The 24859-nt window shown below is 39.0% G+C and overlaps 1 protein-coding gene across 1 annotated transcript in view; it reads right to left on the bottom strand.

Moving 5' to 3' along the window:
* Window positions 1-1278: 1278 nt before the first annotated feature.
* KDM1B (lysine demethylase 1B) overlaps window positions 1279-24859 on the bottom strand; it is a 37013-nt gene continuing 13432 nt past the window's right edge. The window contains exons 11-22 of the mRNA XM_039528043.1: window positions 24060-24236; window positions 22939-23013; window positions 19618-19755; window positions 17167-17338; window positions 15326-15453; window positions 13660-13791; window positions 11670-11744; window positions 10172-10288; window positions 9065-9190; window positions 7404-7526; window positions 5275-5427; window positions 1279-4093 (exon numbers count right to left, since the gene is read on the bottom strand). Of these exons, the coding sequence (XP_039383977.1) occupies window positions 4010-4093; window positions 5275-5427; window positions 7404-7526; window positions 9065-9190; window positions 10172-10288; window positions 11670-11744; window positions 13660-13791; window positions 15326-15453; window positions 17167-17338; window positions 19618-19755; window positions 22939-23013; window positions 24060-24236 (1500 nt within the window). The 3' untranslated portion in view covers window positions 1279-4009. The remainder of the gene's footprint in view (window positions 4094-5274; window positions 5428-7403; window positions 7527-9064; window positions 9191-10171; window positions 10289-11669; window positions 11745-13659; window positions 13792-15325; window positions 15454-17166; window positions 17339-19617; window positions 19756-22938; window positions 23014-24059; window positions 24237-24859) is intronic.

Below are 24859 nucleotides of genomic sequence, written 5' to 3'. Positions count from 1 at the left end.
AGTGGGTTTTAGCCCACAAAAGCTTATGCTCAAATTTTAGTCTAAGGTGCCCCAAGGACTCCTTGTTTTTGCTGATACAGACTAACATGGCTACCACTCTGAATTATGGTACTCTAGAATCACATCTCAAACTTTAGCCAACTGCTTTTGGTTCAAAGTGGAAATGTTCATGTAAATTCTTTTTGTGCACCATATACCTTTGTCCTATCATAGAAAGTCACATTTATAATTTATGTAAAATACTAACAGAGGCCAAACAGTGTTGCTATCAATGCTATGAAAAACAAATCCTCTAATGACTCCAGTATTCAAGAGCAAAACATTTTTTAAATTTTAGTATTCTATATTTGCAAAATTAGGAGTCAGATAATTTAAATTCTGAATGTTCAGCCAGTCCGGATGTTAATTAACCTTTACCTTTTTATGACTTCTTTGCATGTAATCCTTTTTTAAAAAAGGCTGAATGTTTCAGTTTTGTACTCAATAAATGTCTTTCAGAAAAACTTAAATCAATTTTGATATTCACTTACCTGTACAGTAAAATTTTAGTCTCATGTATATACCTAGTCATTTAGAGGAAGCTATTCAAAACTCTGGAAAAGGTTTCTCTGCTTTAGAAGTGCTATAACATGTCATGCCATCAAAATATGACTACAGCAAATGACCCTTGTGCAATTGCTTTGAACAATCTTACCAGCTTTACCAAAGGCATTCAGCCAATTTCAAAATCCTGGTAAAGCAGTAAGTTACTAGTCACTGAATCTTGTTTTGTCCTTGGGTGGTACTACAATAGTTACATTAGGTTATTTTTAAATTGTACTTCTAAACCTTAACACTCATGGCCAAGTCACTACCTTATTTGAATGAGGTGGACAAGATAGAAGTTATTGAATTTCCTCAAATGCTTTTCCTCATCCTTGTGTAGGAAAATGCTAATGAAAGCTGGAGTGCATAAGTGTTAATGCTATGATCTAACTCTACCCCACTGGTTCTTAACTAGGGGTATGGTCTATGGGTGAAGCTTGTGTGTAGAGTATCATCTCTTGACCCAACCACAGTCACTGCTTGGTGAGGAAATAATCTATCGGTTTGTGAGGTGTTCTGTGATCCTTTGAAAGACACTGGATCCATAACTGTATAGATAATAGAATCAGGACTTGCACTTGAAAGACAGTTATAGAACAGCAACTATAATAAGATTCTACCTCTAGATATTAGTAAAGTGTGTCATGTTGCTCAGTACATCCTTAGCATAAGTTTCAAAAACAATGTGCAACATCCAGGGGACACTTTCCAGTTTTATTCTGCTGCCATAACACAGTCACACAGAGTTGAAGTGTAACAGATCATGCTCTGCCTTCAAACATTTTGGTCATATTTTAAACATTTACTTAAAGCCATTCTCCAGTTTGTTTGTTTACAGGGAATAAATGGTACATAAGTTAGAAAAACTGGCATGCTTAATTAAATTTGACATTATTAGTCCAAGAACTTCGCCAACATTTAAGTCAGGCCAATTTTAAGGTTTAACTTTTTTAAAGTCTTAAATTAGTATAAACAAAATGGAACACTCATTTTATGCTTGTTTCTCCACAACTGAAGTGCAGCACAATACATTCTAAATGCCTGATTACCAAAGTAATAAGACATTTAGAATGGACTAAACAGTTTAAAATTTACCATAATGCTCTGCATTTATCCCTCATTTTTGCCTTTTTAATAAGGCCTTAATTCAGCAAAGCATTTAAACATGTGCCTATTGTTAAGAATGTATATAAATTCCAATGCAGCTGTCAACAGGATTTGGGCCCACGCTTAAAGTTCAGCATGTACAGAAATACTTTGCTGAAGAGGGATAGACTGCTGAATTGAGATCTAAGACACTAAGGGTTAACTGAAAGGTCAGGCTCTTAACTGTTCCCATGCTATTATGAAGCTGATTGGAGCTTTGACCAAGGCCTGTAGATGTGGGCTGTAAATAAAATCTATAGTCTGAGCTTGTACCAATGATTCTTTTATTTAACTCTGTTTCTAAGCTGCTTTCCTCTTAAAATTTTGCTGTCTTGTATAGTACATGGAGAGAGTCAGGGAGCTCTTCCTTTCACTTTTGCCCACCATGGATGCTTTTAATTTCCCATTGAAATCTCTCTCTCTCTTCCATTATAAATTGGTCTATAAAATGTGGAATTATCAAAGTAGCAATGATTTAACAAAAGCAAAATGTAAACCTTGATTACCATTTCTTCTATAAGCAAAGGATTTCAAGCCTTGCTCTATATAATCTTTAAGCCAGTTACAATTTAGTATTTGGAAGTATTTCAGAACTGTAAATATTAGCATTCTTTAGAGCAAAAAAAGAATGAACACTTGCTTACACTTTCAGTCACATCCTCAATTCAATTTTAAAAAGCAGAATATTTAGCTGAAAACCAGATCTAGTTACATATATAAACATCTTCAACCTTGTAAATTAAAGATTAAATAAAAATATTTAACATCTGAACATCACTTCTACCCTAGAAAACAAATTAGATATTGAAGAAGAGTAAAAAAATTGCTTTTCTTCAGCAGGCTGCTTTTCCAAAGGTAGCCTTTCTGGAGTTAGGCCCTGCAACTCAAGAAGCTTTGCTTTGTCACACACAGAGCATTCTAAAGAGAGTGCATGCTTGAGACTAAGAAAAATAATTAAGTGCTTATTTTCCTTCCAGAATCACACAGAACTCTGCAGTAACATCACAGGAGGAAATATTTTTTTTTAAATTTTATTTTAAAACACTTTCCATTTACCCTGTTCTATGGGATGTTAAGGCAGGTGTGGATGCTGTGTGTTTTATTTCTTGCTGCCTTCCCCTGTGGGAAAAACTTCTTAGGTATCTGCTTATCCTTTACTGAATTACTCCAGAGTCATTTTTTTTATACTACCATCAAATAATAAACTAAATCAAAGTGCAAGCAACTTTATTTCAGCCCTTCATAAAAAGCATGAATATTTTACCTCATTCATCTTCACCTATTTTAAATACAAAAGCTGAATGAGCCACTAATAACTTACACCCTCTTTATCCCCAGTTAAGCTCTCAATTATACATGTAAGTGATTCACCTACTTAGCTCAAGTGAATCTGGAAGTTCACTTTCAAAGGAAAAACATCTAAACCCATACAATTTTTTTGCGCTACCCTACTTACATGATGAGCAATACTGAGTAAACCTAAACTTACTCTTATCATAAAGATCATTCCTCTACATGTACAACTCCGAATATGCAGCACAGAGAACATTTCAGAGACATTTTTACCGTAACATAGAAGCTTTTTTTCCTTTTGAAAAATCCTTTAGCTTCAATAACCCTTTGATTGCACTATAAACTGTTCCAGCAGTTTTTATTTAAAAGGAACACATTTGAGATGCCAAAGCCAGACTGGTGGACAGTAAGTACACTGAAAAAATGTCAGAAGAGGTTGTTGGGGGTAGGGTGGGGGGAGATGGAACTGATTTTGTTCTCTCTTACAACCATCTCCATTGTCATTCCATGATTTGGCTTGTTTGTTCAAGTGCTACGCTGATCATGATCAACCTGAGAACGAAATGAATTTAGGAGCCCCACCATAATCCACCATGTTTTAATACTGTATAGAAATCAATGGCTCTCTTATTCTGAACTTCTTCAATACAGGTGGTTTACTACAATAGCGTGGGCGGAACCATATAGAAAAAGGCCTCACACAGCAGGCTTTGTTAGTAGACCTGTGTATGCCACAGTAGCAAGAGACTCCAATGTCAGTGCTGACACGTTACTAATATCTTTGTTGGGAAAATGACATTAGGAAAAACTATGACTTCATGTAGCACCAGGGTTTGAAAGAAAAAGAAAATTAAAGATGACGATTTTATCCTCCAATACCACATACTGTTTTTAGTACCACTTGGGGGAATGATAGCAAAGGGGAAATTGAAGAAAGTCTTACCCACAGAAAATAATTAAAAAATATATAGACAAATGTCAGTATTCAAAATGCTGCTATTTTGCTTGCTTCTCGAACGCCGCTCAAGTAAGCTCCAGTAACGGTCTGTGGAAAGTGCCTGTTTGTGGCCTATAATAAAATAAAAATTACATACTTTCAGAAACAGCTATAGAAGAACAAAAATAAAATTCTGCTTCAAAACAAAGTTCTGTGTAGTGCAAGAGTGTTTGATACATGTTTTTACACAGATATTTTCTAAAGCAGTTACCAATTTTCAAACTATTAAATATTCTCAAATTTTAAAAATAGCTTGTTAAAAAGATGAACCCAAGAAAAGCCTTTTACTAAAAAAAAAGCAAGTATTGAATTTAGCAGAAAGGTAAGCTCTGAAATTGTCATACATCCATTAAAGCTAAGAAGTTTGACTCTTGGCAGAGGTAGTCATTTTTGCTAGTTTGAACAATACTTCAGAGAGATTGTTCATACACTTTCATATATCAATACACAATAGTATCAAGGGCATGAGTTTGTTACAGCTGCATTAGTGACCAATGGAGAAGTAGTGAGTCAATTATGCAGTCCATCTGAAATGCAGTGGGCGATGAGTCTCAATCTACAATATGAACATGCATTTTGTCTTGTTTATAAAATCAGCAACTGGCCATATGTATCCAAATACAATTATGCAAAACCAGCAAAACATAACTACAATAATGGACATGCCTGAAAAACTACAATTTATCATTATTACCCACTTGTGTGACATTCCTCCATGCATAGGCAGGGGCTTGTCTTTTAAAGAGCCTATTGCTCTTCTGTATTCCATAGGGCAAGATCATAGTTACTGTACATCCCTAAAAACATGTCCACAGGGACTGAAGTCAGTTATATCCACGCCAACATAACAGTTTTCCATTTTGCAGCTTGTTCTGGCTATAAATTTTGGTGCAGATTTTCAAAACTAGAGGCTCTGGCTCATATGGCTAGACAGATTACAACTACACACACTTCTGCAGAGAGAAGTTCAAATCGCAATTAGATAAAAAATGTAAGTAGATTTTGTGGCCTCATCCTAGTCTGCATTTATCCACTCCACAAAGCCACACCACAATTTAGTACAACTGGCAGTGCCAGCTCAACAAGCCAGGAAGTGCTGTAGGTCAAAATCAAGGTGCATTGGGAATGGGGATATTTACAAAATGTATGTCCACTCTATGTCTTTCTTTACCCAGCACTTAGTTTTTGTTTGTTGTAAAAAAGAGATTAAGTTCTTGAACCAATTTTAGAATGACAATAATGATGACATTTACCTCACCAGCAAAGAAGATTGTTCCTTGTAGGTCTTCAGCTATAACATCATAAGCCTCACCACTGCCACCTGTCTTTACAAAACTATATGCCATCTGGATCCAGGGATCTTTGTTCCATCGTGTAACAAAGTACTTAACTGGGTCTGGAACTTCCTGAATTATCAAGGAAATAAATTATACAGTATAATGAAGAGAACACATTTTTGATAATTTTCTTCCATTAACACAGCTGCTTCTATTTTTCCTGTATAAGATTAAATGTTTCCTGTTTAGAGTGTACACAATAACTTATTACTACACTTTCAGGAGATGTGCACATTTGCCTAAATTCCTGGTAATTTTTTCTAATGTGAAACATATTACCCCCCAATAGAGTTTTTAGGAACCTCCAGTGAAGAATTATATTTGTTAAAATGTTTAACCTAATGTTTGAAATATTCAGGATATACTTATGCAGCTTTGAATTTAGCAAATTTGAGAGTCTGCGTAATACAAGGGTTGTAATACTGCATACAGCTATATTTGGAGAAGAAGAAACTCTTCTTCCCTCAGACTATATGCTTTGTATATTCTTCTGAACAGGTACAAGCAGCATCAGTTTACCAGTGATAACCTCAGGGTCAACGATATTATGCACAAAAGTTTCTGCAACCAAGAGACTAAAGATCAATGTTGTGAAATAATGCTGAGATTTCTACAATAGTGGGGTACATCTTAGAAAGCACTCCTGGTGCATCTTGTCTTTATAAACTGTAGTAACTGGTCCACCCTGAAAGAAGTTTTACAGATTTTTTTTTTTTGTAGGAGGTTCTTTTTCTGGCTGTATAAGATGGGGATAAAACAATCAGACAGGCATGGAGACCAAATATCAATTTGCCACCTGTAAGTTCTTGAGAGGTCAGAATAGCAAGTAGGTGAACTTTTAATATGAATATAGTTTGTTATAACAGCTGCTCACGCAAGTATATTTTCTGAGGAACAACTGAAAACTCAGGATTCCTTTGGGTGAGTCACTTAAAAGTTAGCTATTAGTGTAATTTCTGTTGAGGCCATTAGCCTCATCCTTGCCGGTGTCTGCCTGCTTCATTAAAATCTCTCCCATCAAAGGGGTGGTGGCTGGAAGTGAGCATGGACTCTGTATGCACCAACTGTTAGGAAGGGCTCACTCAGAGCATTAGAGCCACCAATGTACATCATGCATTACACAATTCCTGGAATTGCATATGGCTAATTCAGAACAGAAAGCTCCAAACAAGATCAACATTTCAAAATAATAAGACATTAACAGCAGCAACATTTATTTTACGCATCAACTCAAAGAATCCAGAGGTCAGTATAGCTACTAAGTCTTCCTTAGCATCCAGCTGTTAAAAATCAGAGCCGCTCTAGAATATCATGAGGGAAAAGTTCAGCCCCCAGGGTTGGGTGCAAATGGTATTGCTAATTAATGATCTCCTGCTTCCCCAGAACTGACAATAGTGTTTATAATAAACGTTGATATTAGTTATTATCTCAAAGGTGACCTGCCAAGAGACAGAGGGGGAAGAGGACTTGTACCCAACAGATATACAAGGAAGGCTTGCCCTTTTGGGGGGCGGGGGGAAGAGAGAAAAGGGCGGAGACAAAAGTTTTTATTCTGCTTGGTTTTCACATTAGAAAGCCAGCTCTTGTCTAGCCTATACAACTTTCTGTATGGATGGAGAACTAGTGGGATGATAACATCAGAAAGATCAAGGACATGACACCTGATTAACTGGGAAGTGATTTTTACTCAGACTGTTTAAACTTTGTTTTTTGTTAATGCCTTAACCAAAACATGTAGAAGAAAAACTCCTATTTGGTTTACAAATTAATACCCCTATTTCTTCAATTCAGGCCCAAGATAGCTCCCACTTCCCATTTCCGTGATCACGGAAGATCAGACTTGACATTCCTGATATTTCTCAGACAAAAGACAGGCAGAAAAACCCACACACACTTCAAAAAAAACAAAAACCCACCACATTTCAGGTCTTATTTCTACATCATAGTGAAGTAATAAAAGGGCACAAACTTTTTGTTTCTTTGCCAGTCCCTCTTTAAATCTGTGGCAAGTTAATTCTTGTTTGACAGAAAAACACTTCTCTTACCTGCTCCTTAAACAGCTCTCGGAGTACAGTCATGCACAGTTGTAGTACTTGTTTGTCATCTAAATTCTTAATGGTTGTCACAGCATCTCCGGTAACTACTGACATTAGAACACTATATTTACCCTAGAATCAAAACATTAACATTTGATATCATTTCAGAAATACTAAGAATGTCTAGAAAGTAACTTAAATTACTAGTGTCCCCAATAGACAGTCAGTGGGGGAAATTAACTTTTTTTTGGACCAAGTCAATTATGATCCCTAAGAAAGTTTATCCTCTGTAGTTTTTACTCTCAGATATGAAAAAACTAGAAGAAAGTCAGAGGACAATACAGAACCTCATTGGGTAGAATTAGTCCTTTTTATACCTGTGCAGAATTTACTGGAACCCATCTATTTGTCAGCCTAAATACACAAAGGATGTTAACATGCTTACATTCATACATACAAGTCACATTCTCAGTGCCAGATCTAATCTCCTGTTCAATGCTAAAGCTCCACTGCTAATTTCAAGAGACGGAAACAAGAAGAGGCCCCACTAGGATTCTAGTCATTATGGGCCTGAGACAAAGCCTACTGAAGTCAACGAAAGTCTTTGTATTGACTTAATTGGGTTTTGGCTCAGGCACTAAGTGCTCTGCCCTAAACCTGCTGCGGTCCTGCTTACCTCTGTTACCACAAAACTCAGTTATCAGGAGTTTCAAAAGTGAAAGAGCAGTGGCTACAGAATATTGCAGAAGGCCTTATCTCCCTCACAGTATGCCATTCCTCCCTCTCATCTTTATGGGGCAATTAATATACCATATTTACTAAGCTAGAGAACAATCTGCTACCTAAGAATCACACCAGAAGCTCCCATTTATCCTCAAGAGCCCCCGCCATGAGCATACTGAATCTTTCTGCAGGAGTAACTTCTCAAATACTGGCAGATGCCTTTTCTAAAGGTCATCCAGGAACACATGATTACAGGACATTGTCTTCATAGGGTCTTTTGGAAAAGCCAGCAAGTTACAGAAAGCTCTTTACTTGTTCACAAAAAGTAGTAGATAACAGGGCAAGGTACACTGAGAGTGAAGCGGGGTGGGGGGGCAGAAAGACTTGCTGTCAATCACAGGCTGGAGTTGGTATTAAAATCCATAGCTTCTGAACTGAGCTTACAGCCTTATTATTGTTATGGGCAAAGCCAATTTGACTGCAGTGGTGCCAGACTATGGGTCCAATCTATGAGCCTGATTCTCTATCCCCCTTACTGGTTTAAAATGATTACACAAGGTGTAGGGAAAACAGAGAACCAAGACTTTTGTTCCTAAGATGGAAACTGAATTCCTCATTCTTTCTACAGCACTTCAGCTAGTATATATCACCCCAGTGCCTTCATCTGACCCCAGAAGCCCAAATCTTTCAGACCTAAAACAAGGACATCCTAGTTGCATAAGGATCGCTCTGCATCCAGTCTTGAAAAATGTCTCCTACTTACTACAAAACAATGCTTTAAAAAGAGAGTGTTGTCAATTCACAATCTGTTCTTTTTCTATTAGCAAGGGAGCAAACAGCAAAGAAAACGTCCATTGTTCAGTAATTCTTGCACTTGGGTTTCAAACTGAATTTTTTTAAGAGTCAATTGAAAATACTGACATTCCACCATATACAGCATATGGTACCTGTGGATCCATGTCATAGAACACACTGAAAAGGCCACGTTTGCTGGAACTAGGTGGAACGTGACCAAAAAAATCAGCTCCTTGAATTTTGCTGTCCCAAAATCTATAAGGAAATTGCAAGGCAACCTAGAGAGAGAGAGAAAAGATTCAGTCAGAGATAATTTCACATTACAAAATTTGCAACCTGCCTTGTAGCTCTGTATTTAAAATGTATCTCTCTCTTTCCCCTCAACCTCCGGTACCCAAATATGCTAGAGGTTCCTCAGAGTAGGATATTTGGGTCTTTTTGTTTATCAAGAAAGAAGAGTGGTATAAAATTGTTGCTGTCTCTCAGATTTAAAAAAGCACAATCTGAGTAATGCTGCCAATCAATTTGGCTACAGAAAACCTTGGGCAAGACACTGTGCTGTACCTCTTATGAGGCATGACACAGAACTCATAGCCCAGAGGGACGGTTGCCTTATAGGGTGCAGCAATGCCTGGAATTTCTGCAATGCTGTGTGCCCTTGGCACAGTCCTCCTGCCAGCCCCACCCCCAGCACACAAGGATTTGTCAATGTGAGGGGATAGTCTTATGTGCGACTTACACACTAGTGGGGGAAGGGAGAACCCTCCCCAGGGCAAATGTGGGTCTTTCAGTGTCCCTTTATGCCACTCTGACCCTTTTACCTGACAAAGGACCTGGAGTGGGTGGATTTCACCCCTTACGTCTGTTAGATTTAGTACACTACCATACACATTGTTCAAATGTGGGCACAAAGTTCAAAGACCAGCAGTGATTTTCTACAAAATAATTTGTTTAAAAAAACCATGGTTAAATTAGGATGGAAAAAGAAAGAGAAAGAAAAATGAACATACAGGATCCAGATACCATTTTGCTCTTCTATGCTTTTTTATTTATTTAAATGTATGTTGTGCAGGTTAAAAAAAAATTATGAAAGCAAATTCCACAATATACATACCCAGGCATACCACAGCAGCTCTATGCTTATAGCATGAAAGGAAATTATGCTCCAAGATGCAAGTCAGAATCATCCTACTAAGAGGCTCAAAGCACTTGATGCTCATTTTCTTTCCTCTAACTAAAAAGTAATTTTAATTATGTACCTTCTCAATGACTCCTGCTCCCAAACTGTTAATGGCTTTCATTTTTCTCTCTGGCAGTGGTGGATTAAACTGAATGGCATTTTTCTGAAGAAGGGCCAGTGGCACCGTAACCAAAACCTATGGAAGAATAAAGAATCATGATCACAACAATAGCAAAAGCTTTACAAAGCAATTAAGACTAATCTCTCGTAAGTACCCATCATTCTTGTAACAGAACAAAGATGAGGAGGCACAATTCTCCCAGGGCAACTTGGTGTCTACTGTCACTACACGTTAATGGCAGCCATATCACACATTCAGGGGAGAAGAGACTCCTCAGTACAGTGGTTCTCAAGATGTGGGCTGCAGAGTGACTTACATCACAGAGAGGAACTATGCTAACCAGGGGCGGCTCTAGCGATTTCGCTGCCCCAAGCACGGCGGCACGCCGTGGGGGGCGCTCTGCCGGTCGCCAGTCCCGCGGCTCCGGAGGACCTCCCGCAGACGTGCCTGCGGAGGGTCCGCTGGTCCCGTGGCTCCGGTGGACCTCCCGCAGGCATGCCTGCGGATGCTCCACTGAAGCCGTGGGACCAGCGGACCCTCCGCAGGCATGCCTGTGGGAGGTCCACCGGAGCCGCCTGCCGCCCTCCCGGCGACCGGCAGAGCGCCCCCCACAGCATGCCGCCCCAAGCACGCGCTTGGCGTGCTGGGGCCTGGAGCCGCCCCTGATGCTAACAGTAGTAATGCTTCCTGATAGTTATAGTTCTAGCGTTTCTAAATGGCTTTTTTTTATTACTTTTCTCTACACCCTGCACAACAGCTTCATGTCTTATTCTGCTGGGCTTTTCTTAGGTGTAAATTTAGCCTTGATCAAAGCTGCACACGGCCTCAACATTTGAGAAGAAGCAAGACTGGGCAGATTAGAGCAGTTGGAGTGATAGGAAATGTGGGGCCATTCAGTAGTAAAGGGTAAAGACCTACTCCCAGAGAAAAGGAGTAAATAAGCTAGATAACGTAAAAATAGGAGGGATGTGGGAGTGGGGATTATAACCAAACAGCTGCCACCCTCACTAAAGCAAGCTGATTTTCATCTTGTCTCTTTTATATTGTCCTAATACTCCCATCAGAATACTGGATTGACTCTTACAAATAGTAGTTTAAGGCTAAATAAAAATATACTAGTCTTATTAGTGCATTATGAAATATCTTTATAATTAAAACCATCATCAAAATAAGCAGAGGACACTTCATCATCCGTTAATCTTAGATATTTTTAAAACTGTGTTTGTTTCACTTGCAAAATTCAGGTAATTCTGAAGAGGTCATTAGTTCAAACGAGTGAGTTTCCACAGTCTATATAAATTAGCATTCCAAACTCAAACATGCCCAGTGAAAAACGGTCACTATATCAACCAAACATGGGTCACTGAACAATGAAGTTGTAAAAATATACAGCTTTTTTTAAACCTCTAAAGAATCTATGATCTAAATATAGATAAACTTGAAACATGCCGGTTACCTTTTGTGCTGTCCACACAGTTCCATCTGCTGTAGTGACCCGGACTTCTTCCCCAGAATAGTCTACACTGTGTACCTGATTTACAAAGGGAAAGCAATAGTGATACACCAAAAATTCTATGAAATAATACAATCCACATTCAAAGGACAGCAAATTATTACAAGTCTATAAAGTTCACCTCCCGATACGTTAACTCCCATATTTGATGCAGAAGGGCACATTACATCAGAAAAACTAGCCACGGTGGAAAAAGGGAACCTGAAACAAAAGTTCACTGTTCAAATGAAGCAACTCTTCATATGAGGAGGGGGATAACGATGTTATAGACAGTTCTCTCAAGATTATTGCGGAGTTCCCAGAAATGGTAAGGGTAGAAGTCAAACAGTTCATTAGTAAGGATGCTAAAGCTAAGGAGTCTGACACATGAAAGAAGGGAAAATATATGTTTTTTAAAGTCAAGTTAGTTACAAAAGTGACTTTTTCAAGACTGAATTTTATGTACTTGCTAAATATTATGATTAGGTTAGTCATAAATTTTAGACTATGCCTCTAGGATGCAGATATCCACCTACATTTCCAGTATCATAGGTTTGCTATAAATAGAATCACTTGCTGACAATTGAGATGAAATCTAAACAACACTGAAATTATACAGAAATAATTAAAAAACAAACAAAGCTTCCTCCTCTTCCGTCACATCAAAACTAGTTATAGTTATTTCAAACCCAGATCTGTCTGTGGAATATGAAGAGATGCTTGTACAGACACCCCCAAACTTACGCAATCATTCCATTCCAGAAAGCCTTGCATAACTCGAATTTTGCGTAAGTCGGAAATGTATACCCGTACGTTATACAAAAATTTCCACAACTTGAAAATACTATTTCAGGTTTATGGAACTTTTTCTGTAAGTGCAAATGTGTGTAAGTCAGGGCTTGCGTAACCGAGGCAGCGTCTGTATGCTTCAAAGCTAATACCCAGTCACATTCACTGGGGACAACCGTGACTGGATAGCAGGGAATCAGAGAAACCCAGAGGATATGTATAGCAGGATGTGAGGTGCCTCCCTTCAATACCCTCTTTAGTCCTCTGCTTAGCCACTGGCTGGGCAAAGCCAGCTGATTGGTTGTCAGGTGCTCCTCTTCCCCCATTTAAGCTAGCACAGGCATTTCAAAAGCCTCTTTCTCTCCAAAAAGAACAAGGAGTAGACCTAAAAGTCACATTTCTCCAACAAAAAAACTTCAAAAACAGACTCCAACGAGAAACTGCACAACTGGAATTAATTTGCAAACAGGGGTGGGCGAAGAGATAGCGCAGTGGTTTCAGCATTGGCTTGCTATACCCAGGGTTGTGAGTTCAATCCTTGAGGGGGCCATTTAGGGAACTAGGGTAAAAATGTGTCTGGGGATTGGTCCTGCTTTGAGCAGGGGGTTGGACTAGATGACCTCCTGAGGTCCCTTCCAACTCTGGTATTCTATGATTCTATGAAATTAGGCTTGAATAAAGACTGGGAGGGGATGGGTCATTACACAAAGTAAAACTATTTCCTCATGCTAATTTTTCTCCTACTGTTACTCACACCTTCTTGTCAACTGTTTGAAATGGGCCATCCTGATGATCACTACAAAAGTTTTTTTCTCCTGCTGATAATAGCCCACCTTAATTGATTAGTCTTGTTGGTATGGCAACACCCATTTTTTCATGTTCTCTGTGTATATATATCTTCCTACTGTATTTTCCACTGCATGCATCCAATTAAGTGAGTTTTAGCCCATGAAAACTTATGCCAAAATAAATTTGTTAGCCTCTAAGGTGCCACAAGTACTCCTCGTTCTTTTTCCTGATACAGACTAATATGGCTACCATTCTGAAACTTTTCTCTCCAGTTAGCTGCTCTCCCCTCCCTCTCCTTGGTTGTAGCTTAGGAGCTGTGCCTCTTATGATGCTATGAGTCTGACTGATCCCCTGACACCATCATTTTACAACTCACCGGAAGCTTAAGTCGAACATCAACCCCTTCAGCCAGTTTATCTATGATGGTAGAATACCCTGGTGTTAAAAGGGTGTGATCTCCAGCAAACTGGGCAAAAAATTCATTGTGGTCCCATGAGCGTGCAGATACCTGTGGAAAGAATACAATAGGTTGTGTCTACCAGTCAGGAGACAATGTGTAAGCTTTATAAAAGCCACACATGTAGAGGAAGCCAAACTGGTTCCCTCCATACCAGGGGATCAGATGCCACCTGATGCATGGCAATATCAAGAAAGACAGGCAAAATCTTTATCTAAATGAGGCTACACTATGCAAATTGTCTAATTAAGTAAAATGACACAGTCTGGATAGGTTACTAAGCGATACCCTGCTGCACATTTTAAGGTACCAGTAAAAGGTGTTTTCCGACCAAAACAAGGGTATACAGCTATCTAATCTCTCAAATGATTAGATGCTACAATGCTGTTATACCAATAAGAGTTTTTAAGCATTAGTACTCAGATAACAGAATATAAAGAGTTGCATCAGATCGCCCCCCATCTCCGTGGAATGTTCTAGTTTTCTTAGAAAAGATTGGGAGTGTTCAAAATGTTGCTCCATTTGTTTGTGGTTTTGCACCAATCAGTGGGCCTGCCTGCAGAGTGAAAGGCTAAACAGAATGTGAGTGTGCGATTCTAACAGCCATTTTCGTATCAAATATGAAAGATGCTTGAAACGGCAAACTTTGTACAAAGAGAGGTAATAAATAAATCTCTGGGGTCTGTTTCTAAGGCCAGTGGATTGGTGCCACTACAAAGTTAACAAGCATGATTACATGAGATTTAAAACAAAGGGTGAAATTGTTGACTCCTTTGAAGTCAACAGCAAAACTCCCAAAACATATGGCTGAATAATACTAGGGGGAGGGAAGGTGTTGGTTTGAAATGGTTCTCAGCAAACTGGGCAGGAACTAAGAGTAAAGGTATGTCATCCATAGGGTTTCTATTGAAAATGAAAGTATTCTACTACTAAAATAGTAAAAATATAATGCAGCAGCTATGTTCATGATTATCATTTTTACCATCACAATACAGTAGAACCTCAGAGTTATGAACACCAGAGTTAAGAACTGATCAGTCAACACCACACCTCATTTGGAACCAGAAGTACACAATCAGGCAGCAGAGACAAAAGAAAACAAAAAAACAAATACAGTACAGTACTGTGTTATATGTAAACTACTTAAAAAAAAGGGAAAGCAGCATGTTTTTCTTCTTCATAGTAAAGTTTCAAAGCTATATTAACTCAATGTTCAGTTGTCAACTTTTGAAAGAACCACCATAATGTTTTGTTCAGTTATGAATATTTCAGTTACGAACCACCTCCATTCCTGAGGTGCTCATAACTCTGAGGTTCTATTATATTCTCAAGGGCTACAGATAATTTATCCAATAATATTTCACAGCAACTAATACAACACTAGAAAACTGACTACTGCAGGTAAAATGATACATGTAAATACATACCTGCACTCACATACATATATTGCCAGTACCACACAACAGCGTTCCCTCTAATTTTTTACCTCCATGTGCGGAATGAATTTTGTTATGTGCACCAATATGGAGGTGATGTGTGACCTGTTTCTAAGTTACATCACATATTTAATCAATCATGCACTCACCTGATGGAGGTCACTGCCACAGGCATACTCCAAGTTACTGAGGTGGAACTGTAGTACCTTTTCCTCCAAATCACTGAACTGGATACCTGACTCCTGAATAAAAGCCTTATAGATCTCCTGTATCTTCTCTGTACAGAAACAGATTTACATTAAGAATGTAGAAACAGGTGATCATAGTACATTGTTCTCTGAATCGCACAAGTTTGTAAGTTAGCTATTAATACTCATTCAAATGTCTTTCTTATTTAGTGAAAAAGCTGCTACAGAATATATGCCAGCAAGATCTCTCACACATGATCAGATGAAACCCTAATTTGGTTTAGGATTAAAATAATTTGATTTCAGATACAGATAAGGCAGCGTATGTTGAGAACTGCCCTCAAAAAGAGTAGATATTACTGTCAACCTCAGAAAAAAAAGTCTGGTTAAAATAAAAAAGGAGCCATATGGGATAACCAACATAGACAGCAGAGAAATTCATTGTTCAGCTACCATCAGTACATCATGCTGCAGTGATGTGGTTTAAATAACACTCATTCCCCAAGGTTAATTCATTAAAAAAAAATTAAAACAAAAACAAAATAACCCCAAAGCAAACATGAATACTACTCTGAATGCCACCTTCTATGTTTAATTTTCACATAAGCAAAAGATTTGAGCGATTTGGGGCCCAATTCAACAATGGATTCTCTTCCTTGTTTTCCAGTGGGCTTTGGATCAGGCCCTTACTCTGTGTACTCATCATAGAAAAAAGGAGCAGAACTATATTCTGAAAATGTAATTTAAAAAATAAGATCACAGCTGCCCTGACCGTCTCTATCCAACCAAAACTGCTTCAGCTACTTGGCTGAACATCTACACCATAATTAAATCCCCGTAACCTGAGCCCAAGTCAGCTGGCATGGACCAGTCGAGGGTGTGTAACTGCAGTGTAGACATACCCTTAGAGACAAACTAGTGGTAGTACCAAAGCCAAGGACAGGTGTATTAAAAATGGCCAAACTATGAAAACAACTGATCCAATTGTCACGGAGTTGGGGGAGACAAGGCCCTGCACCCCCAGCTTCCTGCGATTCACCATGACTCTTAGCTGGCCAGTAAAACAGAAGGTTTATTTAGACAACAGGAACACAGTCCAAGACAGGTCTTGCAGGTACAGACAACAGGACCCCCTTAGTCAGGTCCATCTTGGGGGCCAGGGGAGGCCAGGTGGTCTGTCTGGCCTCCCCTCCATTTTCCCAGCCAGCTTCAAACTGAAACTCTTCAGCCCCTCCTCTCCCTTTGTTTCTTTTCCAGGCCAGGAGGTCACCTGATCTCTTTGTTCTCCAACACCTTCAGTTGGCACCTTTGCAGAGGAGGGGCCCAGGCCATTAGTTGCCAGGAAACAGGGTGTCGGCCATTCTCTGTGCAGACCCTTGCACACCACCACCCTCTAGGGCTCTGCAACAATTGCACACCCTTATCCCACCACCTAGATACTTAAGAAATGCATAGGGGAAACTGAGGCACCCACACAGTATTCAGTGAAAAAATTTAAGAACATTCTCATTTCGTCACACCAATCTCCTATGTTACCATCAATGTAGGAAAAAACTACTCTTCAAATGAGATATGGTCTGGACTACAAATCTAGGGGTGAAATCCTGGCTCCACTGAATTCAGTGGCAAAGCTCCCATTGACTTCAATGGAGCCTAGAAGTTTAAGGCCAACCATACATACAAATATTCAGAATCCCCAAATTATGTACGAAATTAAAAGCAAATTGGCATAAAAGCCCCCTTAGTCTTATGGTTACGAACACTGTCAACATCTCTGGTGTCCAGGACAACGCCTCTCTTACCTCCAAGAGGGACATCTTGATGCTGGGTCTTATCTTTTCTCCATTCTGAGACAACATCCAGGATGGCATTGAAATGAAAGTCCATGCGCTTATCTATAGTGGGGTCAGTTATCCTTCCACCTTCTTGGATCAAATCACATCTCTCCCCTAGTTTGTGCATTTTAATGCCAAGCTTCAAAAGAAATGAATAAGAGTAAAATTTCTACAGGGAAAATTCACTTTATAAGCTGCTCAAGTACATTTTTAAAAGAAGGGTAAATCCTTAAGAATAAGGCACTGTTGCTAACATGGAGTTTTTTCACACTTTAAACAACTGGTCAGGTTAGACATGAATCTCAACCTCTTAAAATAATACAAAAATTTAGTTCTGAATGGAACCTGACACTCAGCAGTTAAATCAAGCCTATGATTTTTAAGCAACAATACATCAAAGGCAGTACAAAAATACAAGGATTAGAAAATGGTGAAACTAGAGAGTTGCACACTTTGTTGCTTCTGTAGGCAGAGTGCATTGCACACAGTCGGAGCTCCTTCCCTTCCTCCACATACATCCCGCAAACTCTCTGTGTCCCACCCTTCCAACCCACTCTATTTCAGAGACTCACTGCAACCTCTTGGCTCCTTCTCTCATGCCAGGGGCTCTGTGTGTCCTCCATGCTGTGGAGTCTGCCAACCAGAAGCCAGGAGCTCTGTGTCTCCACCATTTGCCCCTTCCAGTTTTCACCAATCTTAATATAGTTCTGCCCATAGAGGACTAAAACATTCCCCGAATACCTAGTCAGAGATATGGCCTAAGATTTCCCCATTCTACCCACTTATCCTGTGAGACCTTGGGCTGCTTCCCACTGCAAGTCTCTTTTCAAAATACAGTTCTATTTTTTAAAAAGTAAAAAATACCCTAAATAAATGATCACACACTACTACTCAACATATGAGCTCCCTCTGGGTATTCAGAAGCCATTCCTTCTCACTTTTCTGATTAAAATAAGGTTTTGCTATTTTTCCCCATTATTCTTCCCAGTGGCATAGAGCATTGGACAGTTACAGGAAAAAGAGCTGGATTTTCTTCTGGTCTCCAGCAAACTAGTTAGCTAAGTTCCACTTGCAAAAACTCAGCCTGGGATCTGAACATAAAGCTGCTTTGGAGTTTGCAATGTTGGCAGTTAAAAACCACCTTTTTACTGGTAGCCTATGTGGATTTCATCTGGAAGTCACTGAGAGACAATATACATGAATCCCCACAATGCCATAAAACCACACTAAGGTCAGTTGGGGCTTACAGTTGAAAACTATTGCCAACTCCAGTTTAAGGGCTTATCTATACTACAACCACCAAGCTGCTGGGGACTGTCACAACATTATCTACAGTTACAGGCAAAAACATGGCTTCTTCTTGCAGCTAGTGCCTAGCCATTTTTAGTTTAGCAATGTACCTGACACTGTGCTAAAACCCTGCTCTGTCCAAGGCTGTAGCACTAATCAAAGACATGGTTACCTCACAGCTATCACTTACAAGGCAGATTTATGTTTTAAATCACACCAACCAGGTCATAAATTGCGTCACCAGATGTGGTTTTTATTGCAATACAGACAAACCCTAAAGTTCTCAAACTTGATAAACTCTTATGCTTTACAGACTGACCATTTCTCCGTATATGGATTAGTACTAAGGATGGTTATGAAAGTGATGTTTTTCTATGGTCAATTTGGTTGCTACGAATTAGAATAGCATTTCATCAGAATCTCTTATTCTCACTCATTAAGATGAGAACTTTCTCTATTAACTTGTTTCACCTAAGAGATGGACTACAGATACTTTGAGCAGAATATCTCTGAGCTAGTTATTTCTTCACCTCCTTTCCTGAATCAAAGTGGACAATAATTTCATTTGAATTGTGTGCTGCAAGATCTTCAATTAAAAATTTGCACTCAGAAAGCACTTTGTCTTTTGCTTCATTTATAGTTAAAACGTGGCATAGATCAAACTTAACTGTATTTAAAGAGCCATTCAAGACAATAAATACATATATAGTACTCTGTCTGAAAGGTAGTAGTTGAAACCAAGGATTTTTTCTATACTTTAGAATTCATAAAGGACTTAAATGTATCAGGGAAATAATTACAATCATAAATAAGAGCAGCCTTACCACAAGGAATTCTATTGTGAGGGATCATTTGGCTTGATTGGTTGTTTTTTTGTTTTTTTTTAAGGTGACTAATGTTAAAATGGAGATATTTTAAAGAAACAAATTATTTTAAGGTTAGCTCAATCATTGCTCTGATTATAAGAGGCTGACCCACCTAATTCCTGGAAGGTAACTTTTATATTCAAAAATATTAACTCGTGGAGCAAAACCATGACACACACACATATATACATGCCTACATGGCTTTGTAATTAGACCACTTTCACTAACAATAATGCATAACCATTGCAGGGAAGAAACCCACTTGCTCACACATTAGTGCTATCGGGTTGTTGACACAGCCATTCACAATCTGTGCTCCTTTTCCTACAGTGACTCCTTTGAAAGTCCTATCGTCCCACACACGCCCGCCAATTCTGTCTTTCGCTTCTAGCACAATGACCTGTAACACAAATATAGCTTAGGAAGTTGTCAGAGAAGATATTTTAAAAACACTTATCTAGGTTCCAGGATAAAGACAAAATTAAGCTGCTTAGTTATGTTACTGAGCGTAATACTTTACTTTGTTGATAAATGGACACTAATGGAGCAGACCTCCTATTCATGTTTCTCATATTGTAATTTTAAAGTTACTTTTAAGAGATACATACACACAGTTATAAAACAAAGGCTCATTTAAACTTTAGCCAAAATTAATACCTTAATAGAACTAGGCTTGAGCATATTATCATTTCCTTTTTTCAACATCTACAAGGTGAAAAAAGTTCCAATTTTTCAGGTTTAGGGAAAGGTGCTCCAGTTGTCCAAGTCAATATATGATGACCTTTTGCTGTTTCTTTTAAAATACATTTAATGTACATTTCCTATACTGAAAATACATATTTTCTAAAGGGATAAGCAATATTTTCAATTAAAACTGTTTTTGCTGTTTGATATTAATATAATTCATTGCAAAATAGATTTCTGCATGACTGACACAATGCACATGGAGGACAACATGCATTTGTGATTTAGCAATCATGGAATGGGTTGAAAATGGGGCAGAATTCCAGCCTTCTGGATTGTGATGCTGTGCATAAGAAAGGTGACCATTTATAACACTGTTGTTACTCTGTTACACAATTTCCATAAGTCTTGCACAAAGTGTATCATGTTAAGTGTCAAAATGGAAAAGTTACAATCTGTCAAACATGATTATCCTGATTAAATCCAGGTATGATCTTTGTATCCAAAGTTATGAATGTTGTGTATTTGTATCTCCAATATGTGTATTGTTCCTGGGTGGCACCCTCCAGGTAGATTTACAGCTATGTGTGATGGCCAATTAAGGACACTCAGCTCACAGTGAGTCATTAAAGAAATTCATCCTGCCCAGTAAGCCTTTCCTGTGGACATCTCGGAAAGAATATGGCAAATAGCTGCATGAGTCAGCAAAGCATGTGAGAACATGTGATAATGGCACTCTCAGCAAGTTTTCAGATGACACTAAACTGGGAGGAGTGGTAGATACGCTGGAGGGTAGGCATAGCGTACAGAGGGACATAGACAAATTAGAGGACTGGGCCAAAAGAAACTTGATGAGGTTCAACAAGGACAAGTGCAGAGTCCTGCACTTAGGACGGAAGAATCCCATGCACTGCAACAGACTAGGGACCGAATGGCTGGGCAGCAGTTCTGCAGAAAGAGTCCTAGGGGTTACTGTGGACGAGAAGCTGGATGAGAGTCAGTGTGCCCTTGCTGCCAAGAAGGCTAACAACATTTTGGGCTGTATAAGTAGGGGTATTGCCAGCAGATAGAGGGACATGATCATTCCCCTCTATTCCACATTGGTGAGGCCTCATCTGGAGTTGACTGTGTCCAGTTTTGGGCCCCACACTACAAGAAGGATGTGGAAAAATTGGAAAGAGTCCAGCGGAGGGCAACACAAATGATTAAGGGGCTGGAACACATGACTTATGAGGAGAGGCTGAGGGAACTGGGATTATTTAGTCTGCAAAAGAGAAGACTGAGGGTGGATTTGATAGCTGCTTTCAACTACCTGAAAGGGGCTTCCAAAGAGGATGGATCTAGACTGTTCTCAGCGGTACCAGATGACAGAACAAGGAGTAATGGTCTGAAGTTGCAGTGCGGGAGGTTTAGGCTGGATATTAGGAAAAACTTTTTCACTAGGAGGGTGGTGAAGCACTGGAATGGGTTACCTAGGGAGGTGGTGGAATCTCCTTCCTTAGAAGTTTTTAAGGTCAGGCTTGACAAAGCCCTAGCTGGGATGATTTAGTTGGGAAATGGGGTTGGACTAGATGACCTCCTGAGGTCCCTTCCAACCCTGATATTCTATGATTCAATGATATGTGACCCTGGACTCCATCTTGTGCATGGAAATTGTCTGTCCCATAGCAAAGGATATAAAAGACACCCGAGACACCTCCATGTTGCCTCTTTCCTGCTCTAATTCCTTGGACTGGGGATTTACAACTAAAAGGAGCATCTTGAACTCTGGACTGAGGCCCTTCCAATCTTTTGGAAGTTACTAGAGAGACTTTTGCAAGCCAGCAATCTATTCCATCACTGCTACAAACCTGATATAAGGACTTTGCAATCGTTTGTATGTATATGATCTATTAACCTTTATAACTCTCTTTTCTTAATAAATCCTTAGTTCGTTTACTAAGGATTGACTGACAGCATATTTGGGTAGGATCTCAGATACATCCTGATCTGGGGTAAGTATCTGATCCTTTGGGATCAGTAAGAACCTCACATATGCTGAAATAGGTTTTCAGTAATCTCTCACTATATTAGACTTCATTGTCTGGATGGGAGCCCAGGGCTGGAATGCCCAAAGGAGACTGTGTTTGGCTTCCGGTTAACCAGTGTGGTACTGCAGAAGCTTTTTTTTTTTTAAATAGCTTGGGGAATCTAATTATAGAGTAAACCACCAGCTTTGGGGATTGTCTGCCCTATTTCTTGGGGTCTCCCCTGAGTGTGGCCTCCTCAGTGTGGCCCATCCAAGCATCTGGTCACAAGGATTTTCAAAAGAAATCAAGGAGCTAGGTGCTCAACTCCCACTCAATCTCCAGTCTTGCAAACATTTAGACATGGAAGTATTTCCACTGATTTTAATGGGACTACTCATGTGTGCAAAGTATTGCAGAATCAAGATGAGTGCGGAAACAGGGATACAATCAAATATATGCAATTTATGTACACTTGTTTATTATAAAGAGATCATGCCAATTATTTTTAATTCTGGTAAAGTTTAAGTTAATAAACAAGAGTTAATTTTTCCTTATTATTTACATTATGATAGCACCTAAGAACCACAGTCAACCCTCTGTTCTGGACACTGTTCTCATATGTCATTTTTTAAAATAGCATGTAAAATACATACTAAATGTACTGCTGTTTTGCTTTGTTGTTTGACCTGAACTAAAACAACCAACAGATATTACTTAACCTAATTAAACCCTAGATTTTGTACATTTATTGGGCTCTTCTATGGAGGCATCTGTATTAGGAATATTATTTTTCCACTACTGAAGGACAAGTTTCTAAATCCTATGAAATTGGAGGTCTGCTGTTTGCACATGTTGAAAAAAAAAAAAGTATTTATCCTAAAACTTCTTACCTTAATTCCAAAATTGTGCAGTTGTCTTGCAGCTGCTAATCCTGCTGGACCAGCCCCAACAATAATGACAGATTTCTTTTGTGTTTTAAAAAAGAGAGAGAGAAGGAAAGTAGCAAATGTTCTTATAGAAGAAATCAGTCGGTGCAAAACCAAAAATCAATCATTGCACATTATGGGTGACATCTGTGCTCCCACTGATTTCAGTGGTGTGAGATAAGGCCTGTGTCCTCTAAAATAGTCAATGATAACTTTGAAAGGCATGATTTGTTAGGGTTCATTTAGAGTCCATGGAAGGCCAGTTACTGCTTTGGGGATACTAACTGGTTTATTTGAGGCCTTTAAAAGCAGATGTCTCAATTTACTTCAACTAAAACAGTGCTGATAAAAAGTCAAGCAAGTTAAGTGACCTAGATCAAACGTACCATGTATCTTGTAAGAATCTTTGATCACAAAAGCCGTTAAATAATGAAAACTAGTTTAAAATACACACACTTTTCATTTACATGTAGCATAAAATTGTACTTGTCTGTATTTCTAGGAGACAGGCCCTTACAGCACATATTCATTTTTGATCTACATTTCAGTGTTGTGTCACACAAATTGACAGTCACATACAAATACCCACTGATCACAATTCTTGAAGGTGGGAAATGGATCAGCGTTCATGTCACGCTCCCTGTCAGTACCTGGTCCGGGCCGGGAAAGCTAATGATCCAACCAGCAGACCAAATTTGGTGATGAATCCTGGTCATGTGCCACCTGAGGCACGCTGTGCATACGCTAAGAAGATGACAGTTCTTGAAAGCCATGTTTTCTAGCATGGGTAAACAGGGGTGAATTACTATGCTAGGCCATGGAGGAAAGCAGCGTGTATACCATGGGTTTAGAAAACAGGTTACAATGTAGTTCATCCCTGTCCATAATGGCCATGGAAACCATAGGCCTGATGCGTCCACTGAAGTCAATGGGAGTTAACACTTTGCTAGCAAGAGCTAAGCTAGGTTTAAACATGATTCTGGCTAATACGGTTGAAATTACAGAATGAAACAAGAGCCCAAACGTGAAAACAGAAATTAAGCAGCAGCATATTCTATCTACTAATTAATATTATGGTTACCTACATTGTGGTATTCTTTGGGAAGAAGATGTTGGTCAGGATTGACAGACAAAATCCCTGTATTAATCAGCCCTTTTCTTGCCATAAAATAAAGTATCCTCTCCATCTCTTGGACACAGCGAATACGCACAAGCCCCCGCACAATGATGCGATGAGTACATTTGTGAGGGGTAAGAGCTTCCTACATATTGGGAAACAAAAACAAAACAAAGACATGTTCATACAAAATGTTCCATGCTTTCCCAGGCTTAAAACATATTTCAACCATAATTTAGATGCTGAAGTCTAACCTCTAATCAAACAGGTTTCTAAGAGAGATTAACAGAGTAAAGTTCAATTTTGTGTGTCAGCCAACTGCAGGAAGAGAATCTCTAGGCCATTTGATTCTTCCAATTCTCCCATAACCAAACAGAGTGAATTAACACAGAACAAATGAGATGAGAGTACAATGGACCTCAGCTACATCCATGATGCCTGTCAAGCACACATTTTGATATTGCAGCAATGCTAGATATTCAAGCTTTTCCACTGAATGCCCTCTGGATCCATCCAGTAGAGGTCTGTGCAACTTGTACGCTACTCAAGCCAAAGTAAAAACAGGATCATATTCAAAAATCTTGTATTAAGAGACCCAAGTCAAGAAGTCTTAGTTTTGAGGAAACCACTAGGGCTGCTGATCTCATTTATACTACTATAAATCAGGAGTAACTCCAGTGAAGATAACCGAGTTAAATCAGTATAAACAAAGAGAGAATCAAGCCCACAACCATGTCTGGGGTCACTTGTGCCCCTGCAGATACACTA

This window comes from Mauremys reevesii, linkage group 2, assembly GCF_016161935.1.
Source record: "Mauremys reevesii isolate NIE-2019 linkage group 2, ASM1616193v1, whole genome shotgun sequence".
NCBI lineage: Eukaryota > Metazoa > Chordata > Testudines > Geoemydidae > Mauremys > Mauremys reevesii.
The sequence above is the reverse complement of the archived record's forward strand: the minus strand, read 5'-3'. Positions and strand labels throughout refer to the sequence as shown.